The sequence below is a fragment of the Notechis scutatus genome, chromosome 11 (assembly GCF_049901735.1).
Source record: "Notechis scutatus isolate UNSWTSFEM ecotype Mainland chromosome 11, rNotScu1.2, whole genome shotgun sequence".
In the NCBI taxonomy this organism is placed as follows: Eukaryota; Metazoa; Chordata; class Lepidosauria; order Squamata; family Elapidae; genus Notechis; species Notechis scutatus.
Genome location: NC_142019.1, coordinates 17198469 through 17214548, shown reverse-complemented (window position 1 = coordinate 17214548; position 16080 = coordinate 17198469). Strand labels below are relative to the sequence as shown.

Genomic DNA, 16080 nt, shown 5'->3' with positions numbered 1-16080 from the left:
AGGAGGAGGCGGGGGAAGGGAAGCAGGGAGGCCCGGCGAGTCTCCGCCCGACACGGCCGCCCCGACCGAGAGCGCCTCTCCTGCCGCGGCGGCCGCGCTTCTCGCCCAGTAAGTGCCGCCGCTGCAGCCCCGGAGGCGCCGGGCCGGGCCGGGGTGAGGGTCGGGGTGGGGGCGTCTTCGGGTCATCCCTCCGGGGGACTGGCGGGCCACGGCGGGGGGGCACCCGAAGGGAAGGCGAGGGGCGGAGGAGGGCGCGGACTAAGCCCGGCAGCGGGGCCAGGCTTGGGCGCCCGGCAGGAGGAAGGGGGATCCAGGGGGGCAGCGGGGACGGGGCGGGGGCGCTGGTCAAGCCCTGGGCAACCCCGCCGGGACTGGCAAGCCGCGGGGCGCTGCCCGGCTTGGGCCCTGGGCAGGAGGGCGAGGCGAGGGGGAGAGCGGGGCACACGGACTGAGCCCGGGGAGGGCACCCCGTGGGCAGCGGTGCCAGGCTTGGGCGCCCCTGGAACGGGGGCAGTGGGGGCGCTGGCTGCGTCCGGGTAGGGCACCCCTGGGCAAGGCTGGCAGGGTTGGGCGCCCGGCAGGAGGAAGGACCCAGGCCGAGGGACTCCGCGAGGGGCGCTGACCGAGCCCGGGCGGGGGTCCTTCTGGACACTCCGTCTCCGGAGACGGGCGGGCCCCGGAGGCTCCCTCCGGGCAGCGGTGCCAGGCTTGGGCCCCCGGCGGGGTCTTTAAAGGGCAGCCCCGCCTGGGACTGGCAAGCAACGCGGGGGGGACGATGGCAGGCTCGGGCGGTCCGGCAAGAGGGAGGAAGGCAGGGCGAAGGGCTCGCGGGGTGGGTGGGTGGGGTGGGCAATGGGGGTGGGCACTGCCCAAGCGCCGATAGGGCTGGGCAGCAAGACCAGGCTCAGGCCCTCTGGCAGGAGGGAAGGCAGGGCGAGGGGCTTCTGGGGGCAGCAGCGGGGGGGGGTGCCTTGGCCGAGCCGGGCGGGGGTCCTTATGGGCAGCCCCTCTGCAGACTGCAACGGAGCTCTGCCAGGCTGGGGGGCCCAGCAGGAAGGGGGCGGGTCAGAGGGAGACCCACACCCCAGGCTGGATTGCACCCCACTCATTCCTACCAGGGCTCCAGGCGGGGATTCCTCCCCTCCCCCGGGCTGGGGTTTTCCCTGAAGCTGCGGGCACCGCTTCCAGCCTGGCCTTCCTCCGTGCCCGGTGGGGCGGTGGGGGCACGAGGGGGGCGGCGGGGGGCGGCTCCAGGCCGGGGCCGGTGGGGAGACGAGGGGCGGTGGGCGCATGCCAGGCTGGGTGGGGAAGACTGGATAACCTCACACCCCCCGTTTCTGAGATCGAGGACCGACTTTGCAAGCTCCCCCTCCGGAATTTATTGGGGGTGGGGGTTTAGTCCCCTGGTTTGGTCCCCATCAGTGAGTTCACGGCCGCCTCCAGCCATGCCAGGGGTTGGACAAGCTTGGCATGGAGCTGCCAGTCCAGGCGTGATATCGTAGCCCCCCCCCCCCATTCCACCCGTGCAAGTCACCTGTACCCCAGCACTAAATGGGGGGGGGGGGGCTCTACAATTCCCTCTCCTCATGGGATCCTATCCTAACTCTATGCCTTCTCCATGGGACGGGGGCAGCGTAGCCCAGGGGTCTCCAACCTTGGCAACTTTAAGACTTGTGGACTTCAACTCCCAGAATTCCTCAGCCAGCCTTGCCATAGCCCCCACCCCCCGCCAGTTTCCTGCCCACCCCCCCAGCCCTAAAGGGGCTCCCTCCAGGATCTGTACAATTCCCTATCCACATGGGACCTATGCCTAATCCATAGGGTGGAGGGGGGGGGGATATGGTATATAATGCATGATCAAAATCCAGATGCTTGGCAACTGGTTCATACTTGTTATATCCCAAGGTCATGCAATCAATCCCCTTCTGCCACCTTCTGACAAGCGAAATCAACGGGGAAGCCAGGTTCACTTAACAACTGGGTTGTTATTTATTTATTTGTTTAAGCAATTCATTGTTTCATTATTTATTTAATTTATATTGCCGTCTATTGGCCCAGGGCGATTCGAGGCGGCTTACACCACGTAAAACCATATTTAAAACAAAAAATAAAAATAATTTTAAAAAAACAATAAAAACTTAACAAAAAGAATCAAATAAATTAGTAAAGTACAATAGAACAAAATCTGAGGGGAAAAAAAAACCTTATGAACTTATTATCAGCTGCGGGGATTCACTTAACAACCGTGGCAAAATGCAACAAAACCTGCTTAGCAAATGTCTCGCGTAACCACATAAATTTTTGGGCTCAGTTGTGGTCATAAGTCGAGCCCTGCCTGTAATAGTAATAATGATAGGTGGATAAAAATGGCAAATCCAGTCTAAACATCTGGCTGATTCTGACCAACCATAAGAATAATAATACAGTTCGATCCTAGGTAGAGGCAGCTATTTCTCACTTTCAGCAGGAAGAGAATATATCTGTTGAACAAAACTCCGCATTGGTGACAGGAAGGGCATCCAGCCATTAAAACACTGTGCTAGCTCCATTCAGTTGCCCCAAGTCCACCCTGCAAGGGATTATGGGGTTGTTAAAAGGAGATAATGATAATAATAATAATAATAATAATAATAATAATAATAATAATAATAATAATAATAATAATAATAATAATAGTACAAAGTGAACTTAATACCCCAGAGGATTAGCCTGGAGCATTCAGAAATGAGAGAAAGAATGTTCAGTGGGGGGGTCACAATTCCCAGAAGATCCCTTGTCCACCACTGGACATCCTTTCTGGAACATACCAAAGGAACCTACAATGCAGGTAGGCCTTGCCTACCATAAAACAGCTTTCCAATCATCTGAAGATGTTCTCCATATTTTTGAGGGATGCTCCAGGTTTCCTCAACCTGTTGTGGTTAACCGGCAGCAGGTGCAGACAGCTGAGGAGAGCGAGGACTCAGATGAGGGGCCAGAGCCATTAGGGAGTGGACTGCTGCCTTCAGAGATTGTGGGGGCTGGCAGCAGCGATGAGGAGGTTCCTGCGGAGCCCGTGCCAAGTGCACGTGCACACAGGGCTGCTTGCAGGAAAGAGCAGCTGCAGCAGCATGGGCGACTCAGGAGTAAGGCTGCAAGGTAATGGCCCCTCCTTCAAGAAGATTAAAGCCAGCTGTGAAGCGAATGTTCTTTGCAGGAAGCAAAGAACACGAGGCTGAGTTTTGAAACTCAGCCTCGTGGACATTACAGTATCTTAAGTTGGTATTTGAAGACTCTTGTGTTGCGAAATATTTCTTATCTGTGATTCTCGGCAATCTTGTACAGTTTTGGCGAGATTTGTGCTTTTCAGAGTTAATTAGTTTGCAGCAGCCTTTTAACCGGGGATTCGTAAGACTCATTAAAAGGTTTCTGTTCCCTTTGGTTATTGTTTGTCTTATTGGAAAAGGGTTTGGGTCAGAACACAACCTGACTCAGAATGGAAGGAGGTGGTTGAAAGTCCTTGAAGGAAGACACAGGGTTGAGTAGGGTGGTTTAGTAGATTAGGGTTTTGATGAATTTCCTTTTCAGAGTCCAAGATGTGCGATGAGATCGGCCATGAAGACTGAGCAACCCACCCTGGAAATCTTTGAGACGGCCGAGGGCAAGGAAAATGTGGCGGCCATCAAGGAGATGGCCAAGCTGGAGCCGTATTACGTGGAGAGATATTCGTGGGATCACCTGAAGAAGCTCTTGGCAGATACTAGGAAATACCACAGCTGCCTGATGGCCAAGACGCCCCACAACTTCACATTTGTGAAGAGAAATGATCCGGAATGTTCTAATTCAGACCGGATATACTATCTGGGTGAGTTGACTGCCTCGAAAGGAGCAGAATCAGGGGTGGGATTCAGCCACTTCGGACTGCTTCGGGTGAACCGGATGTTAATTTTACATCTGGTTCGCGGAACTGGTAGTTGAACCAACCGGCTGGCCCCGCCCACCCCGCCCCGCCCCTCCCAGGTGTCTCCACATGGCCCGTTTTAGATGCCAGGTAAGTGCAGGGCCTGCAAAGAGGCTCTGGGAGGGCAAAAAACGAGCCTCCTGAAAGTTTCCGGCCTCCGGAGCCTGGGGAAGGCAAAAACGCCTCCCCCCCACGCCACTGCCATGGTGCAGGAGGCCAACTAAGCCCCACCCACCATGGCCACGCCCATCCAGCAACCGGGCAGAGAACCAGTGGCTGAAATTTTTGAACATTAGGCACAAAAGAAAAGAGACGCTCAGGCTATTCTCCAAAGCATCTCAGGGCAGGACAATAAATAACAAATGGAAACTTACCAAACAAAAGAGATCCAACTTAGAAATAAGGAGAAATTTCCTGACAATTAGTCAGTGGAACGGCTTGCCTCCCGAAGTTGTGGATGCTCCAGCACTGGAGATGTTCAAGAAAAGCTTGGATAACCGTTTGTCTGGAATGGTATACGGTCTCCTGCTTGAGCAGAGGGTTGGACTACAAGACCTCTGGAGAGCCCCTTCCAACCCCTAGGTCCTATGAGCTGCAAACCAAATGGCGATAAATAGCCAGGACCAAAAAGGAGGAAAGAACATTTTCTTTTCTACATTTTGTTCAAACATTATTTGTGTGCAGTAAAGGCCTAAGGATTGCCTCCTATTATTTATTTATGCACTCATTTGCCATGGAATGGATGAGCCAGCCCAACCTGTTGTGTAGCACAACAATAAAGAAAAAGACAACAGTAAACAAGGTGAGATCCAAAAATGACATGGTCAACCAGAACATCTGGAAAGAAAACCCAACATTCATTTTGAAAAAACAGTCAATGCTCAACCACAGAACATAGAATAATAATAGGTTTGGAAGGGACTTTGGAGGTCTTCTAGTCCGTCTCCTCAAGCAGGAAACCCTATATCATTCTGGACAAACTGTCCAGGTACCATTCTTTTGAAATAGAATAGAGCGAGATGTTAAGGGTTTGGGTTTAAGAGAGCCGCATAAATCTTGTATGCGTGAGGTGTTCAGAGGGCTGGTGCTGTGAGAAAGAACATCCTGGATTCCACCAGGAAACATGGTTGAATTAAAGAGAATTGGAACATGTGGGTGGATCAGGTTCCCCGATAATCTCATCATTACGATTTTAATAGTTATTCTGTTGCTTTGTATCATCCACAGTCGATTTGTTTTTAAAGATAATAAATTCAAACCATAATTGCAAAGGAAGTCAGGAGAGAATTTAGAGGGAAGAGAGGTTTCATGTATGAAGGCTCCGGAACCAGGCCTTTTCAGACCCGGCCCATTTTATGGAATTGGGGGGTCAATCCCCCCCACCCCCACAAATTTATTTATTTGGTTATCAAATATGCTGTCCAGTTCACCAAAGGCATCTCTAGGCAGTTCCAAAGGCAACTCTGTGCTCCTCACATCCACCCTTTTGCTGGGTCGCTTCAAAGATGCTTGGAAATTCAGATGCACAATGTTGAGGGCCGCCTGGTTTGGTTCTTCTTTTTTTTTATCTTAAGAGTTGTTCTGTTTCTCTTATGATGGCTCTTGTGAGATGAGGAATTTTTATTTGGCTGTTCTGGATAAGTCTCTGGATCTACATGGGATGTAGCTACTAGCAAATAAATGCATTTACAAATCAACTGGTTAAGGCAGGGGTCTCCAACCTTGGCAACTTTAGTTAAAGTTACCAAAGTTGGAGAGCCCTGGGTTAAGGGACCTGCTGGTTTTTAAGTCCATGTGACAATTTCAGCTTGGGACCCCGGTAGTAAGCAGAAAAATTCAGTTCTTTTCTTTCTTTCTTTCTTTCTTTCTTTCTTTCTTTCTTTCTTTCTTTCTTTCTTTCTTTCTTTCTTTCTTTCTTTCTTTCTTTCTTTCTTTCTTTCTTTCTTTCTAGCCATGTCTGGTGAAAACAGGGAAAACACCCTTTTTTATTCCGAAATCCCCAAAACTGTAAACAAGGCTGCCATTCTCTTGCTGTCTTGGAAGCCTCTTATAGACCTCTTTCAGGTATGTTGTTTGGTTATTCTTCCCTCTTTCATCCCTCATCTTTTCCCCCATCCTATGGGTGTGCTGCAATTCCTATCTGAATCCTTGGTACAGAGGTGAGGGGTCAAAAAAGTCAAGATGGAACCCAGGGCTTCAATCGCAGGGTTGCAGCCACAATCTTGACTTTTTCAACCCCTCCTCCCGTCTCGATGCCTCTGAAGCTACACCAATCAGTTGAAAGTGTCTAAAACTTTCTCTAGATATCTTGGTGAATGGGACAACTCACCATGGCCAGTTCACCACAGCCAACTCACCACGGCCAACTCACCAGTGCCAATTCACCATGGCCACTCTGCAGCCAACTCACTATGGCCAACTTATCATGGGCAACTCATTATGGCCAACTCACCATGGCCAACTCATCATGGACAACTCGCCAGGGCCAACTCATTATGGACAACTCAACATGGCCAATTCATTATGGCCAATTCAATATGGCCAACTCATCAGGGCCAACTCATTATGGACAACTCAACATGGCCAACTCATCACAGCCAACTCGTCACAGTCAATTCGTGTTCAACTCGCTGCCGGAGAACTCGCTGGGGACAATGTAACAGTTCTATTTAATTATTTAAAATATGTTCATTTTTGCCATTCACATTTTATTCTGTTCCTCCTTTTGCATCCTTTAATGATTCTATTCCACCATTTCTTTGATAGTAGCGTAACTCTTGTCCCGCAGCAAGTTGTCCTGTGGCGAGATGGCCGTGGCGAGTTGTTCTGCAACAAGTTGGCTATGGCAAATTAGTCATGGTGAATTGTTATAGACTCATATCTTGATAGTGCTAACAGTTCTTCTTGCTGTCTACTTTCTTCACTTATTAAACATGCCAAGCGCTTTCTTATAGGCTGTTGTTTAATTTAAATCAATAGCCTTTTGTCCGAGTTGTTTGCTTTGGATCGCCAGTTTTGATATCAGGGAGAAGCCGAGCAGAATAACCGAATTGAAAGGCACCTTGGAGGTCTTCTAGTCCAACCCCTTAACTATTAATTGCTTAAATAAGAGCAGGGTTTTTTAAGTAGTTCAAATGAAGTTTAGTACAGGTAGTCCTTGACCTATGATCACAACTGAGCCCAAAATTTATCTTATTAAGGGAGTCATTTGTTAAGTGAGTTTTGCCCCATTTTATGACCTTTCTTGCCATGTTTGTTAAGTGAATCCCTGCAGTTGTTAAGTTAGTAACATGGTTGTTAAGTGAATCTGGCTTTCCCCATTGACTCGCTTGTCAGAAAGCCGTAAAAAAGGGATCCTGTAACCCTGGGATTCTGCAACCGTCATAAATATGAGTTAGTCTCCAAATGTCTGAATTTTGATCATGTGACCATGGGGATGCTACATCGGTCATAAGTGTGAAAAGTGGTCATAAGTCACTTTGTCAGTGCTGTCGTAACTTGGAACAGTCACTAAATGGATGGTTATAAGTCAAGGACTACAGTATCTGTAATAAACAGTTTTAGTTTTCCCGCATGTTCCTTCTGTCCCTGTCCTCTCTCATCAGGCCAGCCTGGATTATGGGATGTACTCACGAGAGGAGGAGCTGCTGCGGGAGAGGAAACGCATCGGCACCTTTGGGATCGCCTCCTACGATTATCACCGGGAAAGTGGCACCTTTTTATTCCAAGCCGGCAGCGGGATCTACCATGTCAAAGATGGCGGCCCAAATGGGTTTACGGTGAGTGGTTGTGTGGCAGATTGTTGTTGTGTACCAGTTAGCACTGAATCAGCGGTGGTATTCTGCTGGTTCGGGCCGGTTCACGCGAACCGGTAGTAAAAATGCTACCGTTTGACCAAACCGGTAGTAAAAAAACAACTACCGGTTCAGCCAAACCAGTACTTTTTTTTTCCTCCCAACGATCAGCTGTTCTGATGATCAGCTGTGCCGGGATCCCCCTCGCTGTCTTACTGCTTCACCCAGGAGGCTTTCCTGAGGCCCAGGAGGCCCAAAAACGAAGCAGGAGGGGGAAGGGTCCTGCAAAAAAGAAGAAGAAGCCATGCCCACCCAGTCACATGGCCACACCCAGCTAGCCACTCCCACCTAGGCAACCCACAGAACTAGTAGTAAAAATATTTGCATCCCACCCCTGCACTGAACAATGTAATTGGTCCTTTCATGTCTAAGGTGAGACTAGAACTCACCGTCTCCTGGTGATTGACCCAATGTCGCCCAGTTGACTTTCATGTCTAAGGTGAAACTAGAACTCACCGTCTCCTGGTGATTGACCCAATGTCGCCCAGTTGACTTTCATGTCTAAGGTGAAACTAGAACTTACCGTCTCCTGCTGATTGATCCAATGTCGCCCAGTTGACTTTCATGTCTAAGGTGAAACTAGAACTCACCGTCTCCTGGTGATTGACCCAATGTCGCCCAGTTGACTTTCATGTCTAAGGTGAAACTAGAACTCACCATCTCCTGGTGATTGACCCAATGTCGCCCAGTTGACTTTCATGTCTAAGGTGAAACTAGAACTCACCGTCTCCTGGTGATTGACCCAATGTCGCCCAGTTGACTTTCATGTCTAAGGTGAAACTAGAACTCACCATCTCCTGGTGATTGACCCAATGTCGCCCAGTTGACTTTCATGTCTAAGGTGAAACTAGAACTCACCGTCTCCTGGTGATTGTCCCAATGTCACCCACTGAGCCTTTATGCCTAGTCAGAATTACAATTCATGGTCTCCCAGTTTCTCACCTGGTGCCTTCACCATTAGATCAAACTGGCTACAATCTCTGAATTCCTTCTCTCCAGTTGTTGGTTGAGCTTACTGCAGGCCTGTTGTTATGAAAGGACCCATGTTTTTGTGAGCATTGATATATGCCTTCTCAAAAATGATTCTGGGTAGATCAAAATTGACAGTGAAATGTTTTTATTTTGTTCCCGTTTTTATTTGTTTTAATGGAGCATTTTCACAAGTTGTCTTGACGTCTACATGAAGGGCCTTTATTGTCACAGAATGGTTTATGTTTTCCAGTCTCCTGCAGGTGTCAGATGCTGGACCATCCTGTTTAATGTTCATCCTGAGCTGCTCTTATTTCCCACAGTGATCCTGGGGAAGCAAGTACATGGTTCAAGAGAGCCATTTCCATGTCCTTTTACCATTACAGCAACAGCCTTTGCAGCCCAATCTGGTTGAGACCAGTTGCCCGAATATTCGGATGGATCCAAAGATCTGCCCTGCAGACCCCAACTGGATTGCTTTTATTCATAGCAACGACATCTGGATCTCCAATCTGGCAACCAAAGAAGAGCAGAGGTTAACCTTTGTACATAAAGGTGATGCTGGATGATCCATGGTTTGTTGAATGATGGTTTATTGAATAAAGTAGAGTTGACTGGCTTTGCAAAAACAAATGATATTTGGGATTAGCGTAGTGGGTAAACCAGTCTCCCCTAGCAAAGCCAGATATCTACAGAATTATTAATGGGAATTGATTAGACCAAACCATGGTTTATTTTCTTGTCCCTGATTAGTTTCATTCTTTTGCCTTGTATGTTGCCTGCAACAGAACATGCCAACGTTGAAGAGGACCCCAAATCGGCTGGCATCGCTACCTTTGTGCTACAGGAGGAGTTTGACAGATACACGGGCTACTGGTGGTGCCCAGCAGCCGAGCCAAGTAAGTAATCAAGGTGGGGCAGCTCAAGAAGCTTCCTTTAACTTCCCTGATGTCAGCCATCCCCCGCTTAGAACAGAAAGGCTCTTGAACTCATGGTTAGAAAAAATACCCTTCACTAAAGCCAGGTTGGGTTGTCTCTTGGAAGGCGAACCATCAGACAGCATCTGAGATCAGGCAGCTGTTGGGGAGAAGTCAAATATGTTGGCCTTTCCCTGGTTTCTCTCTTGATAGCTGTTGGCGGAGGGAAAATCCTTCGAATTCTGTATGAAGAAAACGACGAGTCGGAGGTGGAAGTTATTCATGTCACATCCCCCATGTTGGAAACCAGGAGGACGGATTCTTTTCGGTATCCCAAGGCAGGTGAGAACCTGGTGGGAATGTCCAGAAAGGGACCAGTGATGCCCTAAAACCAAGAGTGGGATTCTACCGGTTCAGATGAATTTACCAGGTGGTAAATTTACACCTAGTTCGCTGAACCGGTAGTTGAACCGACCGGCTGGCCCTGCCCACCCCGCTCCTCCCATGAGTCTCCACATGGCCCGTTTTGGATGCAGCTAAGTGCAGGGTTCGCGTGGAAGCTCTGGGAGGAGGAAAAACGGGCCAAACCGGAAGTCGAGAAATGGGCCTGCTTCCGGCTTCCGGAGCCCGAGGGAGGCCATTTTCATTGTCCCAGAGGCCTGAAGGAAGCTTCCGGACCCTGGGGAAGGCAAAAAACAGCCAAACTGGAAGTTCCAGAAGTTTGGAAACAGGCCTATTTCCAGCTTCCGGAGCCCAGGGGAGGCCATTTCCTCCCTCCCAGAGGCCCGAGGGAAGCCTCCAGGTCCTGGGGAAGACGAAAAATGGCCAAACCGGAAGTTCCGGTGGTCCAGAAACGGGCCTATTTCCGGCTTCTGGAGCCTGGGGGAAGCCGTTTTCGCCCTTCCAGAGGCCCGAGGGAAGCCTCTGGACACTGGGGAAGATGAAAAATGGCCAAACCGGAAGTTCCGGTGGTCCAGAACGGCCTATTTCCGGCTTCCGGAGCCTGGGGAAGCCGTTTCCCCTTCCAGAGGCCCGAGGAAAGCCTCCGGACACTGGGGAAGATGAAAAATGCCCCTCCTGGAAGTTCCGGTAGGCCACGCCCACCATGGCCACACCCACCCTGCAACCAGGCAGCGAACCAGTTGCACCCCTGTCTAAAACAGTATTTTTCAACCACTTCAAAATGTGTGACTGGAGAATTCTGGGAGTTGAAATCCACACATCTTGAAGTGGCTTGAGGTTGAAAACACCACCCTAAGCATCAAGATCTGGGTACCAACCAACCTTGGAGAACAAACATAATAAGAACCCTTTAATTCCTCCAGAGCCCTTAATGTGTTTTTTTTTCCTCTTTATAGGCACTGCAAATCCCAAAGTCACTTTCAAGTTATCTGAAATAACCCTTGGTTCTGATGGCAGAGTAAGCCTGCTCTGTTGTTGTTGTTTTTTATGTCTCGAATAAATGTCTATAAATGTGATTACTTCTATTGTTTGAACTGTGTCGCTCTGAATCAATTGTAGTGTCCTGAATCACTATAAACCATAGTTCGATTCACATTGCAAAAAGCCACAACGGGGTTCATTTGGGCCTTCGCACACCGCACAAGTTCAAGAGTTGGGGCTGATGACTTAACACGAACAAGCCATGCTGGTTTATAGGGTAATTAGTGGTGATTTCAAACTAGGGCTTAGTAATGTGATGTTATGGGATGCGTCGAGTTGTGGGTTAATTTGGAAAAACAGGCTTAGCTACTTGGTCGGGTCAATGGATGAGAAAGAAAAGGCTTGTTCGCAAAAAGGATCAGGAAATTTTTGGAAATTTAAAAATTGGTTAGAGTGGGTGAGGCAGTCATGTGAAAAAGTTATAAAAGTGTTTTTCAGCTCAATTCCCCAGCCAGTCCATATATTGTGCTGGCTGTGGAATTCTGGGAGTTGAAGTCCAAAAATCTTCCAAATTGCCAAGTTTGAAACACGTGTGTTCTATAGAAGGTCATTGCATCTGCAGATTAGACAAGAACTTCCCTTCTCTTCTTCCTCCTTCCTTTCCCTTCTCTTCTTTCTCCTTCCCTTCTTTCTCCTTCCCTTCCCTTCTTTCTCCTCCCTTTCCTTTCCCTTTTTTCTCCCTCCCTTCTAAGTGGTTCTTAATATTATACCAAATTTAGGGTTAAAATACTCAAGATTTTCTGCATTTCCTGTTTGAAAATAGCAGATTGTGCCGCTATGGGTGGAAACTAGGAAAGTAGGATTATGGGCTTTGTTACAGACCATTCCTGCCCTAAAGATTCCAAATAACATAATAGGAGCCAGTTTTGAGCCTTACAAGCTATGAAACATGTGAAGGTTCCTGGGAAAGAGATTATGACCAAGTCTATTCTTTGTCCAGAATTTGTTTTTCATTTGTTTTTCATCCGTGCCTCTTAATATATTTTGGAGAAAGGTATTCGTAGTTTTTCTAATTGGTGTTCTCCCCCTCTTTCCTGAAGATTTTGGGTGCTGTTGACAAAGAACTGGTCCAACCCTTTGAAATCTTATTCGATGGCGTAGAATATATCGCCAGAGCAGGATGGACACGAGAGGGAAAATAGTACGTATTTTATAATTCCTCCATTTGCTCAGCTTTGGACTGGGCTGTTCTGAGCCCTGGTGGTTCATAGCATCCTCGGGTTGGAAAGAAGGCCGACAGATTTTCTAGTTCAGGGGTGTCGAACTCAATGTCTGGGGGCCAGATCCAGCTCATGGGGTGCTTAGATCGGGCCCGCAAGGCCATCCTGGGAACAGCAAAGGACTAGCCCGTGGTGCCTCTGCCAGCAAAAATGGAGCTTGCGAGGGCTGTGTGCAGCTCTCCCAGGCCCCGTTTTCAGCCACAATGGCCTCCTGCAGCCCTCTGCCAGCGAAAACAGAGCTCCGTTTTTGCTGGCAGAGGACTGCAGGAGGCCGTTGCGACTGAAAACGGAGATTGGGAGGCTGTTTTCGTTGGCCGGGCACTCGGACCACCACCGGCACCCCGAACACGAGTGACATCGAGATGGCTACGTCCACGCCGGCCATGCCCACCCCGGCCCTCCAAGATCAAACACTGGAAGCTTTCAAAAAGAGACTGGACTGCCATTTGTCAGACATGGTGTAGGGTCTCCTGCTTGGGCGGGTGGGGTTGGACTAGATGACCTATAAGGTCCCTTCCAAATCGAGTTGGACACACCTGTCTAGTCCACCCCTACACCCAGTGTGAGAATATCAGACCACTCTTGGCTGTCCAATCTTTTCTTGAATATTTCCACTCATTGAAGCCCCATAATTTCAGGAATTTCCTTATCCATCAGTTCAGCTCCAGGAGATAAAACGTCAAGGAATATTGTATCTGGTTTCTGATTCCTTTCTCCTTAGCGCCTGGGCCATCCTGCTCGATCGCTCTCAAACCCGACTGCAGATTGCTTTCCTTCCCCCAGCCTTATTTATCCCCGTGGAAGACGACGCCATGGAGAGACAGAAACTAATCGATGCTGTGCCTGACTCCATTACCCCCTTGGTCGTTTACGAAGAAACCACAGACATCTGGATAAACGTAAGGATGTATTCCCTCAGGGAAGACCTGCTGAAGGTCTCTAGCTTTGAATGGAATTGCTGGGATGTCATGGAATATGGGTCCAGAGAGAGATGGGGGGAGGGGGGGAAACACCAGCTAATGGAGTTTGATAAGAAAGCTTTTTCGGTCAACAGGAAGAGTTGGTTAGCTTAGGCAGAGCCCAGGAGTTGTATAGCAATAGCCCTTAGACTTATACACCGCTTCACAGGGCTTTGACAGTCCTCTCTAAGTGGTTTACAGAGTCAGTGTATTGCCCCAACAATCTGTCTCCTCATTTTACCCACCTTGGAAGGATTGAAGGCTGAGTCAACCTTGAAATGGTTGGGATCGAACTCCTGGCAGTCAGCAGTCAGCCTGCAATACTGCATTCTAACCACTGAACCACCAGGGGGGGAGAGAGAGAGGGAGACAGAGAAAGAGGGATAGATAGATAGATAGATAGATAGATAGATAGATAGATAGATAGATAGATAGATAGATAGATAAATAGCAATAGCCCTTAGACTTATATACTGCTTCACAATGCCTGTTGCCCCAAACAATCTGGGTCCTAATTTTACTCACCTCAGAAGGATGGAAGACTGAGTCAAACTTGAGCCGGTCAGGATCGAACTGCTGGCAGTGGGCAGAGTTATGGAAGGAGGGAGGGAGGGAAGGAAGGAAGGAAGGAAGGAAGCAATAGTCCTTAGACTTATATACTGCTTCACAATGTTTTACAGCCCTCTCTAAGTGGTTTACAGAGTCAGCCTCTTTCCCCCCACAATCTGGGTCCTTATTTTATCAACCTCGGAAGGATGGAAGGCTGAGTCAAGCTTGAGCCTGGTGGGATTCGAACTGCCAAACTGCAGGCAGCCGGCAATCAGCAGACGTAGCCTGTAGTATTGCACTCTAACCACTCCACCACCAAGGCTCATGAATGTGGCATTGACAGAAATAGAAGGGACTTTTGACAGTCTACATTGTTAGTCAAGTCATGTAGAGAGTGCTACTTTGGTTTAGTGATGAACTTACCAGGCTAAAAACTAGGAGATTGTGAGTTCTAATCCCACTTTGGGGTTGAAAGCCAGCAGGATAACTTTGGGTCAATCATCAGGAGACAGTGAGTTCTTGTTGTGCCTCAGGCATGAAAGCCAGTTGGGTTGAATGTTGTTTGGATGTGCACTTTGTTTTATTTGTAGTTAGCTGTTGAACAAATATAATGCTTGACTTACGATCCTGGAATTATGGTTATAAGTTGTGCTAATATTAAGCAAATCCACGCATAATAACACCCAACTCTATAATTTTTTTTGCAGGAGTGGGTGTCATTAAGTAAATGTTGAAGTTATTAAGTGAATACGTTGTCCAACCTGGGTGTTTTTTGCCAGAAATCTCAAGTAAACACTGCTGTCCATCAAAAAAAAACCCAATATAAATCGTGCACCCAACTGTATAACTTTTTGCTCTGTGTGTATGTGTGAGATTAAGTAAATGTGAAGTCATTAAGTGAATACATTGCCCACCCTAGGTGGTTTTTTTTTGCCAGAAACTGGAAGTAAAAACTGCTTTCCATTAAAAAAAAAACCTATCATAAATCTTGGTCATATCTCTTTGGAAATGGTCATAAATGTAAATTGATTGCTGAGCACCTAACATGGGATCCCATGACCACATTTGGGGGGTCATCAGAACTTCAAACTTAGGTCAGAAGTAGCCTTGGGGAGAGTCTGTCATCGGTTTGAACAGCCATTAATGCATCAGTAGTAAGTGGAGCAAATAAGTAAATAAGTAGTAAATAAGTAAATAACTAGTAAATAAGGAGATTTCCTTTACCCGTTTGAACTGACCCCTCCTAATTTTCTCAGTCTTTGTTTTGACTTGCCGCTCTTCCTTATTTCCGCAGATCCACGACATCTTCCACGTTTTCCCCCAAACTCAGGAGGATGTGGTAGAATTCATCTTCGCCTCCGAGTGCAAAACGGGATTCCGACACCTGTACAGAATCTCCACCGTTTTGAAAGAGAGCAATTACAGGCGATCTTCGGGCGGACTCCCAGCCCCAAGTAATTCCGTTTTGCTTCTGTGTCTTAATCAGTGGAAGACGCTAGGCGTGCATGCGGAAGGTCTCAAATTCAGTATAGGTAGTCCTCAACGTACAACCACTTGTGACTGGTCGTTCGAAGGGTTAGGGTTCGAAGTTACAGCGGCACTGAAACAAGCTGAGTCAGGTCACATGGTGAGCCGCTTAAGGGCTGCACTAACTTACAACCAAAATTCCGAGCTCAATCGCGGTTGCTAATTGAGGACTACCTGTAAGGCAGCAAGGCTATATAAGTGTAAGGTGGAAGGCCTGTCTCTTATCTGAAAACCTCTGCCAAATCTTTTATCGGCATAAGAAGTAGCTTGCATGGGTTTTCCCGCTTTTTTCAAGAGGCAACTGGACTTTCTGCTTTTTTCCTTGAAGATGTTTCGCTTCTCATCCAAGAAGCTTCTTCTGCTCTGACTGGATGGTGGGGAATGGAAGGATTTAGACCCAGTGGTGGGATTCAAATATTTTTACCACTGGTTTGGTGGGTTTGGCTTGGTGGGCGCGCTTTGCATGCACGCACACGCTTTGCATGCACATGTGCGCCAAATGCGCACTTTGCGCAGGCACAGAGGCATTCTAACTCACCTGAAAGCCTCCAGGATCCCGATCGCTTCAGCAGCTGCTGCGCAGCACTCTTCTATGCCATGCAAAGCAGCTGCGCCTCAAATTCAGCGGATAAAAGTGATCTGGGAGCACAGGCAGGCAGGTGGGCCCAACAGCAAAGTGGCGGAGATAACTGGTTTGGTCTC

General features: G+C 48.4%; 1 protein-coding gene across 3 annotated transcripts in view; it reads left to right on the top strand.

Annotated features, from left to right (window-relative positions):
• Positions 1 to 8: 8 nt before the first annotated feature.
• DPP8 (dipeptidyl peptidase 8) overlaps positions 9 to 16080 on the top strand; it is a 39061-nt gene continuing 22989 nt past the window's right edge. Inside the window, exons 1-11 of one of the 3 annotated variants that reach the window (XM_087972944.1) lie at positions 15 to 108; positions 3568 to 3844; positions 5892 to 6004; positions 7546 to 7719; positions 9150 to 9318; positions 9552 to 9662; positions 9894 to 10022; positions 11039 to 11100; positions 12164 to 12264; positions 13065 to 13242; positions 15146 to 15305. In XM_087972944.1, the coding sequence (XP_087829070.1) occupies positions 3583 to 3844; positions 5892 to 6004; positions 7546 to 7719; positions 9150 to 9318; positions 9552 to 9662; positions 9894 to 10022; positions 11039 to 11100; positions 12164 to 12264; positions 13065 to 13242; positions 15146 to 15305 (1459 nt within the window). In that variant the 5' untranslated portion in view covers positions 15 to 108; positions 3568 to 3582. Of the gene's footprint in view, positions 109 to 3567; positions 3845 to 5891; positions 6005 to 6239; positions 6597 to 7545; positions 7720 to 9149; positions 9319 to 9551; positions 9663 to 9893; positions 10023 to 11038; positions 11101 to 12163; positions 12265 to 13064; positions 13243 to 15145; positions 15306 to 16080 lie in introns of those variants that run through there. The other 2 variants (XM_087972946.1, XM_087972945.1) reach the window with 2 other exon arrangements.